This window comes from Lycium barbarum, chromosome 8 (assembly GCF_019175385.1).
Source record: "Lycium barbarum isolate Lr01 chromosome 8, ASM1917538v2, whole genome shotgun sequence".
In the NCBI taxonomy this organism is placed as follows: Eukaryota; Viridiplantae; Streptophyta; class Magnoliopsida; order Solanales; family Solanaceae; genus Lycium; species Lycium barbarum.
The window spans coordinates 77368113-77386836 of record NC_083344.1 but is presented as its reverse complement, the minus strand read 5'-3'; the positions used below and the strand labels follow the sequence as shown (position 1 = coordinate 77386836).

At 38.2% G+C, this 18724-nt stretch overlaps 1 protein-coding gene across 1 annotated transcript; it reads right to left on the bottom strand.

Moving 5' to 3' along the window:
• Positions 1–8214: 8214 nt before the first annotated feature.
• Positions 8215–8993, bottom strand: LOC132605107 (flowering-promoting factor 1). The gene has a single exon (XM_060318372.1). It carries the CDS (start codon positions 8905–8907, stop codon positions 8587–8589), a length of 321 nt encoding a protein of 106 aa, XP_060174355.1. The 5' UTR covers positions 8908–8993; the 3' UTR covers positions 8215–8586.
• Positions 8994–18724: the final 9731 nt, after the last annotated feature.

Genomic DNA, 18724 nt, shown 5'->3' with positions numbered 1-18724 from the left:
ATATATACATCATAGTACATGTATCATCATAACGCATACATCATCATATCATATCAATCATCATCGTTAACCCGGGTCCGGGTAACCATCATATGCCGCCCACTAGTGGTGATCGTGCCCGGCCCTCTAGGCTCTGTGTAAACATAGCAGCCCGCATTAGCGGTGACATGCCCAACCAATTAGGCACGGTGGAATCGAATGCAGCCTGCCTTCGCGGTGACATGCCCGGCCAACTAGGCGCGTTGGAATCATATCGTCGTACAATCAATCATAAACTCATCATTATTACACATCTCATAGGCATATCATAATCTTATCATAACTTAACATCATTATACATTCATCATTAATCCTACATTAGAACTTGGAGGTAATCATGGCTATGTCGAGGTGACATAAGCTCGTGAACCCTCGACTACATTATGGAGTGATCATAATCGTCATGTCTTAAGTTAGAGGAACTAGCATTTTAAGGTGAGTGTGCACAAGGAAAATCATCAAGGACACAATACTTAGGATCATTAGCTTCATGGACATCTTACATTACTCTAGGGTTCTTTATACTTATAGTCATCATCATCATCATCATTGTCATGCTCGTGTCGTATCACCTTTCTTTATCATGTGCGTAGGTAGCTTCTTATAGTCATGGACTCGTAATTTCCATTATGTAGGGAGATCATGGAAAGATTAGGAAGATTCATGCCTTAGAAGGAAAGGATTAGCCTTACATACCTCTTTCGTTTAGCTACTCTATCACTTGAACATTCCTCTCCAATATTCACGTTGTCGCCTTCAAGAGGGTTCAAACTCATATTAGATAATCAATAACATAAGCGTGTTTGAACTAAAGCTATAGAAAATTGAGCAGCATCTCCTTTATTTTTACTACTTTCTCCATATCATTTATCAACTCCCAAACGTCAATAATAACATTCATAATATCATCATCAATGACTTTAATTCATCATTATACAATCCCCACAATTTCCTCTCAAGGTCATTCATAGTCATAATCATAATACAACGTTACATTCATTCTCATCTAATGTTTCTCTCATACTCTTAACACCATTCATAACGTGATTACAATCTCAACCTATCAATATTCATGATTCATTCCAAACTACTACTCAAAATTTACAGTATTCCCACTTTCATGACCCAATTCCAATACCCTTCCACAATCTAAGTGTTTCAACTTTTCCATACCTTAAATAACATAGAAATACCATAAAACTTACCTTAGATTGTGTAGGAACAAGCCTTGAGTTGAAGTATTTCTCTTTCACCAAAACCCTAGTTCACTTGCATTGATATTCCTTGGATTGGATGCAGTGTAATGTGTTTCTTACACTTGATTTTTGTGGTTTGATGAACTTGATCATAAATTTCTCTTGGGTTCTTGTATATGTAGTGTGTGGAAGTTTCTAGAGAAGTCTTGAGTTGTGGAGAATGAAAAATGAAATGAAATAAATGAACTTGGGAGATTCTTTTATAAATTAAAAATCTGTCTCGATGTCATTATACGAACACTTATACGGTCCGTATAAATTTATACGGTCCGTATAAGTGACCGTGAAACTGCTCCAGTAACCATCCCTTTCTGTGTCAATTTGACGGCACATTATACGGTCCGTATAATTTTATACAGTTCGTATAAGTGACCGTATAATCCCATCAGTGAGGGACCTTCACTGTGATGGTTCTACGGACCGTATAATCGGTCGTATAATCTACCTCTTCTTTGATTTTGGTTCTCGTCACTTCGTTTGATTTCAAATCCTTGTGGGACCTTCGTGATACTTGTTTAACACCTCATTAACAATCTAAGGGATATTATAACTCTTCTCCAAAACATAACTAAGCCATCATTAATTCGATACTCATACATTCCGTCTGATACACAACATATATCTTGCTTTCCTTGACTACTTTCGTCTCCTACCTTAAACGCCTTTGAAATCTTATTTAAAATCATCGAATGGTATTCCTTTCTTATCGAAACATCACATACCTCGTGCCCTTTGTTAGTCTACTCTCTGTACGTTAACGAAAAATTTCCAGGGTGTAACAAAATCGGACGAAGGAAAAAAGAGTGTAACAACGCCGGTAATGGTTTCTCTGGTCAGACATAATACTTTTTAAGGAGGCTAACGTTCCAATTGCTTGGGATCTTGTTTCCGTTTCCATCTTCAAGCTGGTTAGATCCCTTGCCTGTAAAGCCGGTTACCTTGTAGAGACCCTTCCAATTTGGACCGAGCTTTCCAGCATTGGCATCTCGGGTTTTGTGCGTCATCTTTCGAAGTACCAAGTCCCCGAGCTTAAAATGCCGGAGGTTAGCACGACGGTTGAAGTAACGCTCTATCCGCTTTTGTTGGGCGACCGACCGAACATATGCCAGATCCCTGCGTTCTTCTAGTAAATCCAAGTGCACCAACATTGCTTCCGAATTGGGTTCATCTTGCGCCTGATCGTACCTTAGACTGGGAGTACTTACTTCTACCGTAATCAAGGCCTCCGCCCCATATATTAGGGAGAATGGAGTTTCTCCGGTGCTCGATTTTGCCGTTGTTCTATAAGCTCAAAGCACCTTCGGTAGCTTTGACGGCCAGGTTCCCTTGGCGTCCTCTAGCTTTTTCTTCAAATTCTGGATGACGGTCTTGTTTGTTGATTCCGCCTGACCATTCCGACTTGGGTGATATGGAGAAGAGGTTATGCGTTTGATTTTCAAATCCTCCAGGAATTTAGTGACCTTGGATCAAATGAATTGTGGGCCATTATCACAAGTTATCTCCTTCGGGATGCCAAACCGAAAAATTATGTGCTACCAAATGAAGTCGATCACCTCCTTCTCCAGAACTTCTTATATGCTGCTGCTTCGACCCATTTAGAGAAATAGTCGATTACCATCAGTATGAAACGCACCTGGCCAGGTCCTTCCAGTAGGGGTCGGACGATGTCTTTCCCCCATTTTATGAATGGCCTAGGGGAAATCACCGGATGAAGCTTTTCACCCGGTTGATGTAGCATTTGAGCACACCGTTGACACTTATCGCATTTGCAGACGAATGCCTTTGAAACCTCCTCCATTCTAGGCCAATAATATCCGGCCTGGAGCAATTTCTTGACAAGTGATTCCGCGCCTGAATGATTGCCCCAAATTCCCTCATGGACCTCTCGCATTACATAATCGTACTATTCAGGACCTATACATCTCTCCATTGGACCGAAGAAACATCTCTGGTGAAGCAAGGCATCCATGACGCAATACCGAGCTACCTTAGCTCATAGAGCCCGTGATGTCTTCGGATCCTCTAGTAACTTCCCGTGATTAAGATAGTCTAGGAATTCATTCCTCCCGTCCCAAACCAGGCTTGTAGAGTTGATCTCATCATACCCTGTCTGGTCCAATGTCGAGTGTAGTAATTAGACCACTAATTCAGAACCTCAGCCTGATGACTCCGTTAAAAAACCCAGATTGGCGAGTGCGTCTGCTTCTATATTCTCTTCTCTAGGCACGTGAACCACAGCCATTCTTGAAACCGGGCAAGCAATTTTAGGACCTTCACAAGGTATCACTGTATGCGCTCCTCTTTAGCCTCGAACACTCCGTGCACTTGATTTACTACTAACAGGGAGTCACACTTTGCCTCTATGACTTCTGCACCTAGTCCCCGAGCTAGCTCGAGACGTGTAATCAAAACTTCGTACGCTGCTTCATTGTTAGTTAGAGGCACACTATTAATAGGTTGCCTCAAGATTCCTCCTGTTGGGGTGTGGAGGACCAAACCCAGCCTCGTTCTTTTTACGTTGGATGCCCCATCGGTATAGAGCATCCATACTCTAGGAGCAGCCCCCGGTACCAAGGAAGCGTTCTTTTCGGCTTGGGGAGTTACACCCATACTGAAATCTACCACAAAGTCCGTGAGGACCTGAGATTTGATCGCAGTATTGGGTTTATATTTGATATCAAACACTCTTAACTCGACCGCCCACTTTTCCAACTACCCTGACTATTCGAGCTTGTGAAGCACATTCCTCAAAGGGAACGTAGTCACAACAACAATTGGGTGGCATTGTAAATACGGTCGGAGCTTTCGCGAAGCCATTACTAGTGCGAAGGAAAGTCTTTCCAATAGAGGGTACCATGTTTCGGCCCCTGACATAACTCTGCTTACGTCATAGATAGGAAATTGCATACCTTGATCTTCTCGTGCTAGGACAACACTTAGCGCTACCTCTGAGACGGCCAAGTAAGCCAACAAAGTTCACCGTCTTTCGACTTCGACACGAGCAGAGGGAAAGATAGGTATGCTTTGCAATCTCGAAGTGGTTGCTGACACTCTAGCGTCCATTCAAAGTCGTTCTTCTTTTTTAGCAAAGAGAAGAACTTATGGCACTTCTTTGAAGACCTGGATATAAACCTGCTAATCGCGGTTACGCAGCCAGTTAATAGTTGCACCGCTTTTACATCCCCCAGCGTATCTGGAAGGTCCTTAATCTTCTTTAGGTTTATTTCAATCCCTCTTTGAGAGACAAGGAAGCCCAAGAACTTTCTGGACTCGACTTCAAATGCACATTTCTCTAATTCAGCTTTATGTTATACTGCCTCAGGACCTCAAATGTTTCCTGCAAGTGACTTAGATCGTCCCCAGTACAGAGAATCTTAACTAACATATCATCAATATATATTTCCATTATTTTTCCTATCTGTTGCTCAAACATTTTGTTTACAAACCTCTGGTAAGTGGCTCCAGCATTCTACAAAACAAAGGGCATTACATTATAACAATAAGTACCAAAATTGGTGATGAAGGAAGTTTTTTCTTGATCTTCCGGGTGCATCCTTATTTTGTTATACCCGACGTAGGCATCGAGGAAACTCAGTACTTCATGACCGGCCATGGCATCGATCATTTGATCGATGCTCGAAAGCGAAAATGAATCCTTCGGACACATTTTATTTAGGTCTTCAAAATCTATGCACATTCTGGATTTATTTCCCTTTTTTGGTACTACGACTACATTTGCCAACCAGTCCGGATATTTTGCTTTCCGAATAGATCTTATATTTAACAAACGAGATACCTCTTCTTTGACAAACCTGTTTCGGACTTCGGCAATGGGCTGTTTCTTCTGGCGCACCAGTGGAAAACGAAGGTCCAGCCCGAGCTTGTGTGTTGCCACGTCCGAGGGTATACCTATCATATCTTTATGGGACTAGGCAAAACAATCACTGTTATCTCTCAAATAATTAAGTATTACCTCCCTGAGTTCCGGGGTCAGCCCCGTGCCCAGGTATACCTTTCGTTCGAGTTGATCCGAATGCAAGGCGATCTCTCGAGTACGAATATTTTGGTTAGGGCTGACTCGAACTCCTTCTCCTTCAGGTCGTTACCTTTCATCGCCATTGTGTAAGCCATAATATACGCATGTTGATCCGTCGTTCCGTCATACTTTGGAATGTCGGGCATTTTGAACCTCTTTAGGATCAATTTCAGAACGGTTTCAGGTTTGTACGCTCGTTGAATATACATCCTTACATCAGGGCCTTTTATGACCGGGAGAGCCCCAGGGATTTGACTCAAACACCTTTGGAACTCCTTGGCATTCCTCTTGGCCTCCTTGGAAGTTTGATCTATTTTCCCAGTGATTTCTTTCATGAATCGCTTGACTTCGGCTTAGAAAGGGTCATTAGGAGCGGACTCACTGCCGGAAGCATCTCCGTTCCTTCCTATGGTTCGTCTGCTACCTACAGCGGCGACGTTTCCACATGTAGGAGTTGTGGGGACTCCGCCGGGAACCGTGACTCTGACTTGCGGACAGGACGCAATGGTTTGTCTCATCTGATCCATCTCCTCCCTCATCGAGTAATATCGCTCCCTTAGGATCTGCATTGCCTCACCACCAGTCTTATTGGTGGGAAGGTCGTCTTCGGTGGTGCGGCTGTCCTTCCCCCCTCTGTTGCATCCCCGTTTGGATCTTAAGGATGCAAACCATCTAAGGGTACTTGGAAGGGCACGCCGTCCGGACCTAGCAGAATGTTTTCCGAATTATTTCCAGTATTCGTATTGTCGTTTGCTCCTGTCATACCTGAAATGGATACTTAGGAAAACACAAAACTCAAGAAAAATTAGTAAGACAAATGATGGTCACAGTGACAACCACAACTTTCCTGGCCCCACGGTGGGCGTCAAATTGTTTACCTAGAAAATGGTTCAGTTGAATTTGTGTTTGTGGTCAAGAACACGTGGATAAAAAATGACCAATAAATTAGTACAGTATGCAAGTAAATCAGACTAAAATGATATAAAGCAAAGCAAGGTTAAGAATAGCCTGAGCCTCGGTTGAACCCGGTGCTAGTTCCTCTGGCCAAGTTTGTGACAAATAGCTTAGCAAAATAGATAAGAGCTTTAAAATGGAGCAATTGTATATGGGAGTTATGTATTCTCTTCAATTTCATGTCCTTACAATGGGAATTACAATCCCTATTTATACTAAAAGCTAGGGGCACATATTTTATGTATCACGCCCCTGCCCATAATGAATATCAATTGGATAATAATAATGAGCAATAAAGAGGATCATTAAGCCTAATAACACCAGGAGATAACATCTAACCCAATCTGTAACGGCAGCCCGTTGAGCTCTCCTTCGGAGCTATTCCAACAGTCTCCTGGACTGAGCGGTTCCTCCGGTATAATGGCCTTTCTTGCGGTGACACTCAATATTGAGTCATCCTCGACTTATCCTTTAAGTCACGTGGCTTATCGGTACTGGTACAGCTGTGTTGTATGAATTTCGCCCAATAAAATGTGAATGAAAGTCATTGATGCAAAGGATAGGATATCCAGAGATAAAGTATATAGCTACTGAGAGCAAAACCGAATTGCGAATCTCTTCGTCAAAGAAGGAGCTAGAATAGAAATATTTTAATCGTAGCAGACTTTTGATAGTTTGTTGTCTATACACATTCCTTGGGGTGCGGTCCTTCCTCATACCCTACTAACGTGGGATGCTTTATGCACCGGGCTGCCCTTTTAAAACGGTTGTTGGTTCCGCGGCAAATTAGAGGCGCCCTGTAAAGCTTTCCTCCTGTAATCTATATGGGTTCAATTTTCCTTGGACTCAACGCTACTCCTAATTAATGCTTGGATTAGGGTAGGGTTGTCTACATCATACCTTTTGAGGTGCAGCCCTTTCTCGGACTCTGCTAACACGAGATGCTTTGTGTACCGGGCTATCCATCCTTAGCAGACTTTTAATAGTTTCTCTAGTGCTCGCAAATTAGGCAATATGTGTAATAGTAATTAATGCGTTGTAACACATTACTGAACTACCACGGAGCACTATTAAATATCTATTTATTCCCATTAATACAAAAAGCAATTCTATCGTGGGACAACCTTGTACTCATCATTGGATGTCTTATCCAACCTCAGCACAAAGCTGTTGTTCAGCCACCTATGCATTGAACTCCCAAACAAGTGACCCTCTGTATAAGCTTCATTAAAAAAAATCTGCAAAGTGATGAAATAATTTTCCTTTTTTCTCTTACTTCTGTGATCCAAGGCAGATTGTATATCATGAAATCCTTACCAATCTTGGTTATTGTTAATTCCCCACGAAAAAGAATAAGGAAGTGAAAGGAGTACTATCATATATTATAATGAATTTTTCTTCTAAAGATTGAGTTTGTTTTGTTGGTTTATTTGATAAAAAAACCCACATCATCCATAATCTTTTATTTGCTATTCTGATCATCATTTTCCTTTAGGATGCATCGTAATTCGTTGCCAGGTGCTCTAATACTTGAACTATAGGATCCTTTCCTCTCCTCAGTCATTTCCTTAGGTGGTGAAGAAGTGACAGCCAGATGAATCAATTAAATGAGATATATATTTTATTTTCATTTAACTTTCTCTTTATTGAAAATTTTGGAGAAATATATATTCCGTCCATCCCAATTTATGTGTCTTACTTTCCTTTTTGATCTGTATAAAAAAGAGTGTCTCTTTCTACATTTAGTAAGTTGACATGTAAACTTCCTATGTGACAAGTTTAAAACCACAAGATTCAAAGCACATTTTAGTACATTACACACATCTTTAATTTAGGACCACAAAATTCAAAAGTTTTTTTATTTTTTAAACTTTGTATCGAGTCAAACTAAGAAACTTATATTGAGATTGAGGTAGTATGACTGTATGAAGTGCTTTAAGAAATGGGATTTTTATATATATTCAGCAAATCCATCAAAAGGCATACATACTTGCCGAAACCATTACAAATATGAAGGGAGAAAGCAGAGACACAAAACTTACCTTTATTCCACAACCATTTGAGAAGTATTTCCTTAACCCTAAAAACATAACCAAATGAACTTAAACTACATATAGAAGTCATTTTTAACATTTCACTCATCGCCAACGATGGCATGGCAACTAATGCAAAAGCACACACGAAGTAACCAACCCCCACAACAAGAAGGAAGAAAAAAAAAAAAAAAACTAACCCTAGCTAGCTTTCCTATACAAATTGAAGATGACATCTAAACGAAATATGGTTAATTCAAACACTTAGTTAAACATCTCTGACATGGAAAACATTAGGGTTTTTAACGACGATATCGTACATGTGAATGGAGTTGAACTTGGCGAAATCCTTAGGAAGTGAAATCAAGTCGATGGAAGAATGTTTGTGGAATTGGTAAAGTTCAGTGTCACCTCCATAGTACCTTTCCCATCCCAAACCATTGAGAATTCTTTCAAGAGAACAATAGGATGACACCACTTGCCCACTTGGTAAGTGTACCAAAACCTTCCTTCTTCTTTGAGCTTGATCACCTGATCCATTTTCTACCAAGCGGAAAACCCCATTCTTGAATACCCAAACTCCAGACATTTCTTCTTTTTTGGGTGTTTTTGTGTGTGTTCTTTTTCAGATATAAGCTAGAACTAGCAAGGTTAATGATGCAAGGCTGCGTTTGAAATGGGTTTGAGTTGTTGGAAAGAGAGAGAGATTTGGAGGGTATTTATACAAGTTAAGAGGTAGATAAAACAAAGGGAAAATACTCTTTGAAGTGGGCTGAAAAGAGAGGTGATGATAGGCTTGTTTAGCTTTAGCGTAGAATCTAGATATTGTGGGACCTTATTTGTTAAAATTCGAAGAGACAAGGACACCCAATGGGGTATTCACTTGAGAGCACACGTACTATCCAATCCCACGTACTATCCAATCCCACCTAGGTGGTTGGGGTTGGGGTTGGGGATGGAGAATCACGACTTAAGAATAGAATCTTGATTCTTTTGTGCTGTGTAACCTTTTTCTATATTGCTTTAAGTTTTATACTGATTTTTTCGCTTTAATTTATGTGTCATCATTTGATTAGACATTGTAAAAAATGAATTTTAGATCTAACTCAATTTTAAAAACTGATTCATGAGGAGGGGATTATCCAAGTCCATATAAGGAGACCAATCATCCCTTTTCCATCCGATGTTCGACTCTTCAACACCCCACTCACGCCCAGAATTGGACATATGGTACGCGCGTGGACAATTTAATATGAGGGTCCATCATCAGTACACAATAATTGAGATAGGTCCTGCTTTAACACCATATAAAGAATGGGTTTTGGGCCTAACTGAACCCTAAAAGCTACTCACAAGGGGAGGATTATTCAAGTCCATATGAGGAGACCACCATCCTTTTTCATCCAATCTGGACTCTTCAACAGACACAAAGTTTAAAAAAAAATAAAGACTTTTGAAATTTGTTGTCTAAAACAAATCTTAGACGTGTGTGGCTATAAACAATTTAATCAAGTGTAAAAAGAATTTTAAAATTAAGTTATTTCTAACAATAGAATGATGACATTCTTTTTAGGACAAACTTAAAAGAAAAGTGTGCCACATAAATTGAGATGGATAGAATAGTATATTAACCATGTAAAATTAGTAATTACATAAACAATAAAATTGTATGTACTCTCTAGCTAGCTACTAATATTAGTAGTTGGTAACTCAGAACAAATGCTAATTAATTTATTATATAGGTTAATTTATATTGACAATATAAAAGATCGTTAAATTTTTTACGGTGCATATAATTTCATTTTAGCACTTTTTCCTATTTGTTATTTTCAAATATTAATGAGTTTGAGCTACTTTATTCGCTTGGAGAAACGTTTATTTTTTTCTAAAGAAGAAAGCATGGGAATCTTGGTTAGGACATGGTGGTGCATTAACGTATGGATTTAATTGTTAATCTTAAAATATATAAATTTAATATTTGCAAAGGTCGAATGAATAGTGCCCACTTTGGCACGTGCGGTTCACATGAATATATTACTATTTAGATAGAGAGAGATATTAAGAAAAGCAAGCTTTGAGATTATGACTACTCATCATTGAGAATTATCAATCCTAGTTACGAACAAATTTCCTTTTTCTCGTATGTTCCCATCACTTTTTGACGCCTAAAATCCTAGAAAAAATCCACACAACAACAATCTATCTATTTATATTTTATTAAAAGAATGAACTCCCTAACTTAAAAGTTAAATTACTAAAATACTCTTTCTTAAGCCAAAAATTAAATTACCTAAATACTCCTCTAAATAATTTACTTATAAAGAATAAATAATAAAAAGTTTATCCGAAAGGATGCAACCCTTCTCATTAGTTACTACTTTTAATGTTCGGTTGTCTTTAGATACCAGCAAATGAATTCACAATACATTTTCTCACAATCTGCCTTTTTTTTGGGTCACTAATATGGTTCTATATACATGGTAACTGGTAAGTTATGAACAATTACAAGATTGTTGTCTTCTCAATTCACATTTACATGCTCATCTATTTTAAATATTAGTTACTAATATTTTGAACAGTTACTTTTTCTTATTTGAAAAGCCAGAAACATTAAAAAGCCTTGAAAACACCTTTTAATAATTATCTCAGAAATTTTCGGCTAATACTCGAGAAAAAATGATCACAATTCTTGCTCTTATTTTTAATACTACGTTCTTTTCTTACACACTTACAAACACTTTTTTTCTTTGTGTATTTAGTCGTTGCAATTTCATCGGTGGCTACAGGCGTTTTCTCTCTTTGAACCTGTAAGTTTTAGTATGATTCTTTAGTTTATATGTTTTTTTTTTTTATTATCTAATTCAATTAATATTCATGTTACTTATTTTAATCTCTTGATTTTTCTTCTGTGTTTAGAATTTTTAAATTATGATAATTGCAATTGACTATAAGAAAATATCAAATAAATATTAGATGAGTATAGAAATGAAATCCTTGCATACATTTAGTAAGAAATATACTCGCTCTATTTCAATTTATGTGAAATTATTTCCTTTTTAGTCCGTGTCAAAAAGAGTGACCTTTTTTCATAGTTGAAAACAATTTACTTTTATGCAAATGATTTATAGCCAAACAAAATATATGTGGTTTATTTTACACCACAACTTCAAAAGTTGTATGCTATGTACTAGGATCGAAACCCCCCCCCCCCCCCCCCAAAGTGTCATGGAGGGGTATTTTGCGAGAATATGGAAAGGATTGGGGATAGACAAAGTTGCAATGGTGAACAGGGGCGTGTTCTTAGTGAGATTTCATTGTGCTGACAGTAGAGGGCAAGCTGTGGAGCAAGGAGTGCAGATGTTTGACAGAAACCCTGTAGTGGTAAAGCCATGGAGACCTTAAATTGACATCACAAAAGAAACAACGAACAAAGTACCAATATGGATCAGATTACCAGGGCTTGATATTAAATACTGGGGCAAAGGAGCATTGACAAAGATAGCAAGCCTGGTAGGGACTCCATTGAAAGCAGATAAGGCAACGACACAGAAGGACAGACTTACATTTGCTAGAATCTTGGTGGAAATACCACTAGATAAACCATACTCAACTGAGATAATGTTTGAGAACGAATATGGCAGAATAATAGAGCAAGATGTCGAATATGAATGGAAACCAGTAATGTGTACAAGGTGTAAAAACTTTGGCCATGAAATTGGAGAGTGTAGGAGACAGAAAAGGAACGAAGCCTGGGCTGCTAGATTGAACTTGGGCAAACAACAAGGGAACAATGCGAGAATCAGGCAACAACAGAAACAGAACCAGGAACAGGGCACAACCAGCCACTTCATTACAAAGCGGTGACACCAAAGAGACAACAGAATACCACAACTGAGTTGCTGATAAACATGAAAAATGCTTTTGAACCTTTGAACCAAGCAGAAGCAGCCGAGAAAGGAGAAGGGCAATGTATCCCAAACACAGGGCATGAAAAGAATGCAAACAAGCAGGAGAGGCAAGCACCACAAAATAGACAACCAGAAGCGGAAAGAGGGGTACCTGAAATGGGGAAAAAAAGGGGAAACCCCATACCTCATGGATAGCATAGGATTCTGGAACACCAGAGGTCTAAATAGAACACCTAAACAACAGGAGATGCAGGTGTTTATGCAGAACTCCAAGGTGAGTCTATTTGGACTTCTGGAAACTAAGATTAAGAGAACAAAAGCCCAATTGGCTGCTCTTAATCTTTGTAATGGATGGTCATTTCCAACAAATCATTCAGCACACCCTGGAGGTAGAATATGGGTACTTTGGAAACCGGGAATATATGAGGTAGACATAGAAGTAGTAACAGCGCAGCTAATTTACTGCAAAGTGAAACACAGAGGTACTGGTCACAAATTTAATATAACTATGGCGTATGGGTTCAATGAATGTGTACTACGAAGGGAGATGTGGGGAGAAATTAGACATATACACAGCAAAGTCCAAGGACCTTGGGCAATAATGGGGGACTTCAACTGTATATTACACAGAGAGGAATGATTGGGCAGCCCAGTCACATCTGCTGAACTAAAAGACTTTAGAACATGTGTGGCAGCTACAGAGCTACAAGACCTGAAATCATCCAGTGCATTGTTTACTTGGAGCAATAAGCAAAGGATGGAAAATAGGGTGCAAAGCAGGATAGATAGAGTTTTGGTGAACAGTGATTGGATCAACCAACTCCCAGCATCAGAGGTACATTACAAAAATGAAGGTGTTTTTTACCATTGCCCGGGTATCATCAGATGGGAGAACGGAGGGACACAAGGAAGGAAATAATTCAAATATTTCAATATGTGGAACATGGTACCCGACTACAAAGAAAAGGTGAAAGCAAGTTGAGAAACAAGAGCAACAGGAAGGAAGTTGTTCCAGGTGGTAGGAAAGCTTAACAGATTGAAGAAAGTGCTCCTTGCACTAAACAAAGACAGGTTTAGTAGCATTGAACTACAGGCAGATGAAGCAATGGAAAAACTGATACAGTGTCAACAAAAAATCCAGCAAGATCCCAGGAATGGAACACTGATAGAACAAGAAATCACACTAAACCAGGAGTGTAGTAAACTGAATAAGGCCAGAGAAATGTTTCTCAGACAGAGAAGCAAAATACAATGGCTCAAAGAAGGGGACCAAAACACAAGGTTCTACCACAGTGTATTAAAGCAAAACGAGCCCAAAATTGAATTTTCTCAATTAAAGCAGCTGATGGGAGTCTAGCAATAGATCTAAAAGGGGTTGCAAATGCTTTCATAGAATACTATAAGCAGCTGCTAGGAACCAGGAATGATAAACGATAGCATGCTAATAGTGAAATAATTAGAAGAGGAGCATTGGTAACAGAAGAGAAAAGAAGCGGGCTAATAGAGAGGTTTACAGAGAAAGAGGTTAAAGCAGCCCTATGGCAATACATGGTGACAAGGCCCCAGGCCCGGATGGGTATGGGAGTCAATTCTTCAAAGATAGTTGGGAAACTGTGAAAAACGTCTTGGTGGATGGGGTAATGGAGTTCTTTGATACAGGTAGGCTGCTGAAAGAGGTGAATGATACAGTCCTAACACTGATTCCCAAAAGCAACCATGCTGATTCAGTGTTGGACTACAAACCAATAGCATGCTGCAACACCCTATATAAAATAATATCCAAGATGATGTGCAACAGACTGAAGGAAATATTACCTGGAATAGTGTTAGAAAATCAAGTGCTTTTGTTGCTGGGAGGACAATAGTGCAAAACATCCTTATATGTCAAGACCTAGTGAGGTTATACAACAAGAAAAACACAACCAGAAGTTGCCTAATAAAAATAGACTTGAGAAAGGCTTACGACACTGTGGAATGGGATTTCGCGGAGGAAATGCTACATGGGCTGAACTTTCCCCATAAATTTATTAGATGGATAATGGAGTGTGTGACCACAACCAAGTACACTATTGCTATAAATGGAGGACTACATGGCAATATAAAGGGGAAAAGAGGCCTCAGGAAAGGCGATCCCTTATCCCCCCTGTTGTTTGTCATATGTATGGAGTATTTTACAAGGATCATGAAATGGGTATCCGAACAAGAAGGATTTGAATACCACACAAAGTGTAAGAGCCTGAAGCTTAACCATCTCTGTTTTGCGGATGACATGCTCATATTTAGCAAATGGGATTTCCTACCAGTGGTACTGATGCTAAGGGGACTGAAAACTTTCTCAGAGGCATCAGGCTTAACCACCAACAATGCTAAATCAAATATATTCTCAGCCAACATGCCTGCTTAAGTGATAGATGACCTGTGTGAATTAACTGGATACTCAAAAGGCAGGCTACCATTCAGATACCTAGGGGTGCCCATATCTTCCAAAAGGCTCTCGGCAGTAGCATGTGAAATGCTGGTGGAAAATATGGTGGCCAAAATTAGGACTTGGGGTTCTAGGAATCTCTCATATGCCGGGTCCAGCTAGTAAATTCAGTACTGATGCACATTCATGCGTATTGGTCATCCATATTTCTACTGCCAAAGGGAGTCATGAAGGAGATAGTTGCTATTTGCAAGAATTTTATTTGGAGTGGACATACTACAACATGTAAATCACCACTAGTAGCCTGGGACGATATTTGCAAACCACAAAAAGAGGGTGGACTGGGAGTGAAAGACTGCCATATATGGAATGAAGCAGCGGTAGCAAAATACATCTGGAATATAGCAGATAAGACTGACAACCTCTGGGTCAAATGGGTGCATCACATCTACCTAAAGGAGACAGATTGGTGGCAATATCAGCCCCCACAAGACAGCAGCTGGTACTGGAAGAAAATATGCAGGTTAAGGAGCAAATTTGAAGCTGGATATACACAAAATGGGTGGCTCACAGCCCATGGCAAATACACTATCAAAAGTGGCTACCAATGGAGAAAGGGAGTTGGTACAGAATGGCCATGGTGGAGAGGAGTTTGGAACGTTGCTACCATTCCGAAGCAGAGCTTTATTAGCTGGCTCGCAATGAAAAGACGACTGCTGACAAGGGACAGGCTGAAAAAAATGGGAATAACCCAAGAGGAAGAATGCCTACTATGTGGTGAGCAGCCGGAGACCGCTGCCCACCTGTTCTTCAGGTGTACCTTTTCCAGACAATGCATGAAGGAACTAATGCAATGGTTAAAGGTAAAAACAAGATGTGAGGATGCCCAACAAATATGGAGAAGCATTGCAAGACAAGCAAAGGGGAAGATCAGTAGAGTGTTCCTATGGGCTGTAGTTAATGCAGCAATATATCACATATGGTCGGCAAGAAATGGAGCACTTTGGAATCACAAAGTACCCAGACCCACACTGGTGAGCAGCCAAGTACAACTGGAATGCAAGCAGCGAATTTTTGAACTAATGTATAGGAAGAAAAAGCGCAAAGATAAGGTTTGGATAAAAAAATTATATGCATAGGGAAACAAATAGCGAGGTAGATAGAGTGGATAGCGGATGTGAGCATAGGGGATTTTTGTTTTCATCTGAAGATGATCCTACTGTCTGTGATGGACAAGATAGGATATTAATGTAAATACAAGAGGAGGAAAGCAATAAATGTTCGGTTGACCAAAAAAAAAAAAAATTAAACAAAAAATAACAAGTGCTTGCATGTCCGGAAATAAAAGATTCAATATAACAAGTACCAAAGTTGTTAACTTTAAAAAAGAATGTCATTATGGCTATAATAGACCGGTTAAATGTAAAATCAAAACGTGCTATTATTATTATTATTATTATTATTTTCTGAAGTGTAATGGAGATAATGAATAATACTTTTGACATCAAAAGAAAAGAAAGATGATGCTATCAAAGAAATATTTGCTTTTTAGCAAAAATTTTTTTAAACCTTTTAAAATTATTTTAAATTATTGCCTATATCAAACAAAAATGTTAATCATAATAGAAGGTATGTAATGTAATCTATTATTATTATTATTATTATTATTATTATTATTATTATTATTATTATTATTATTATTTTATTTTGTAACAAACCATCTCAAGTGTAGTCAAAATGACAACTGAAGTAGCCAATCACCAATGTTGGATTGTATCTACTATAATATGTCTTCTCACATAACCAACATGGTAATGATAGAGCAACGGAAACTAATGAAAATAATTTAAATCAAGAATACTTCTATAAGGAAATTTTTGGTGAGATGTGCTTCATTAGATGTTTGTACGTCATAAAATCAAAATAAGAAAAAATTACAGGTATCTAAATAAACTTTAATTGTTCATCTTTGTAGGTTATGACAACATGCAATCATCATGACGTTGACTAACATGTTACTATAAGATGATCTGCATCCATCATTCACACAAATTCGTATTTTATTATTTCATGTATAAATATGTGTTCAAATAATTTGAATAATTAACTGCACTTTATAAATTCATATACTACATGATTCGGAGTATACGTGCAATGCACGTACCGAGAAACTAGTATGTATATAACCGCGAAGTACATTATAGTTAAATACTCCCTCCGTTTCAATTTATGTGAACCTTTTCGGAGTACGAGGGTCAAACTTTATAATTTTGACTTTAAATTTTGACATAGATTTTCAAGTTTGTAAAAATAAAATTTATATATTTAGAAACTACATTAAAAGTACTATAAGTCATGATAATTTATAATTCAAATAATTTAAAAAAATTTAAGGAAAACGTGGTCAAAGAACCACCTCGAAAACTCCCCAAATAGTAAAGGGTTAACATAAATTAAAACAGAGAGAGTATAAAATATTTAATATCTAAAGTGCTTAGCCATGAAATAGTTTTTCGTAGCATGGGTAGCTAAAATTACTGTAGCTAAAAGTTTGCTACAAATTGTAATGTTTTATGGCTAAAAATTAGTACTTATTGCTACAAGAATTTTGATATTGTAACTATATATTTTGGTAAAATTTTTGGCACGAAAAACACAGGATGTATTCCCAACATGTGGGTTGATCCAACCCGGTTAGAAAGGATGAGTGAAGAAGTTAGGTAGAAGTTACTCCACCAAAACTACTGCATAGAAGTGGTACGCTTAAAAGGGGGAATCAGATTCCACAACTAGTAACTTTTATTCCAATGTTTTCTTCCTTTCCTTTTTAATAGTGAGTATTTTTTCTTTGGTTCTTCCACATGTACACACTCAATAACAACGGCATCTAGTTTGTGGATACTCATCTCATTTTCTAGATAATTGAAGTTGACTTGGGGCAATTGTTTTGGTGACAAGTTCAATAATTTTCGCTGTGTGTTATAAAGGTATACAATTCGTTATTCTCGCTCCACAATTTATTCTATTCTATCTTACAGAGCCTGTGTTGTTTGTTCCTGTTTATTAATTGCCTCCTTAAAAAATAATGTTTCAAGCATTCCGTGAAAATCAGTTCAAATCTGACCTAAAACATTTCATTGGTATTTGTCCCGTAAGAATGTTTTCATAAACTGCACCAGTGTCGGAAATGGTGTTAGCTAGACCAAGCAGGACTTCATTACAAGTGATAATTGTTGTACTAACATACATTTCAAGCATGTTTAGAACGACTTGGCCTCTAAGATCATTTGTCGATCTTAGAGAGTCACAAGTTTCATTATCAGAATTACTGAACTCGGTATAATTATCAATACCTAGCGGAGGAACTGATTGTGGGAATCTTTTGGTTATAGAAAGTTTAACTATACCGCTCGCCTATTAATCCCCATTCTTTTACATATGAAAGAGACTAATGTTTTGTACTCAAATGAAAATTGCTAGCTTAACATTGAATTGTGGGGTACAAATATATCGAACTGAGTTATTCTCGTAAATCATCTCACTACCACAGAAATAATGCAACACTGACGGTTTCAACATTCGCCACTGTTGAAAGAGACAACAAAATATGCAAGATGAATATGATAAATAAAGATAAAGTTGTTTCAAACTAAGAAAGACACATTTTTACCTCATGCAAAATTTTATTTAAATAACTGTTGCATGAACTTTTGAACAAAAAATCCAACGAAAAGGTAGTATATATAGCATGAAATTTCAAAGCTATGCACTTTTCGTGTACAAATTAAGTATATATTAGCAGTAGAATCGGGTTTCAGAAATGCAGGAAAGTATAAGGTATGAAAAATGGACTTGTATAGCACATGTATTTCATGTGCTATATTAATCATGGCTGACCTCATTGGTCCAGGACATTAGCCGGAACCATATAGTGCATGAAATTTATGCACTATAGATACAAGCGTATTTTTACACATTAGTTTGGTTTATTTTGAAGAGCAAAAAAAGCACCTCATTTTGGTTCCGAACAATCAAAAGACCAGAAAAAAAAAAAAAACACAAGTGGTTTGGGG

What these genes read in the sequence shown, in the direction of transcription:
- LOC132605107 (XM_060318372.1), bottom strand. Translation starts at nt 8,907, where the DNA reads ATGTCTGGAGTTTGGGTATTCAAGAATGGGGTTTTCCGCTTGGTAGAA.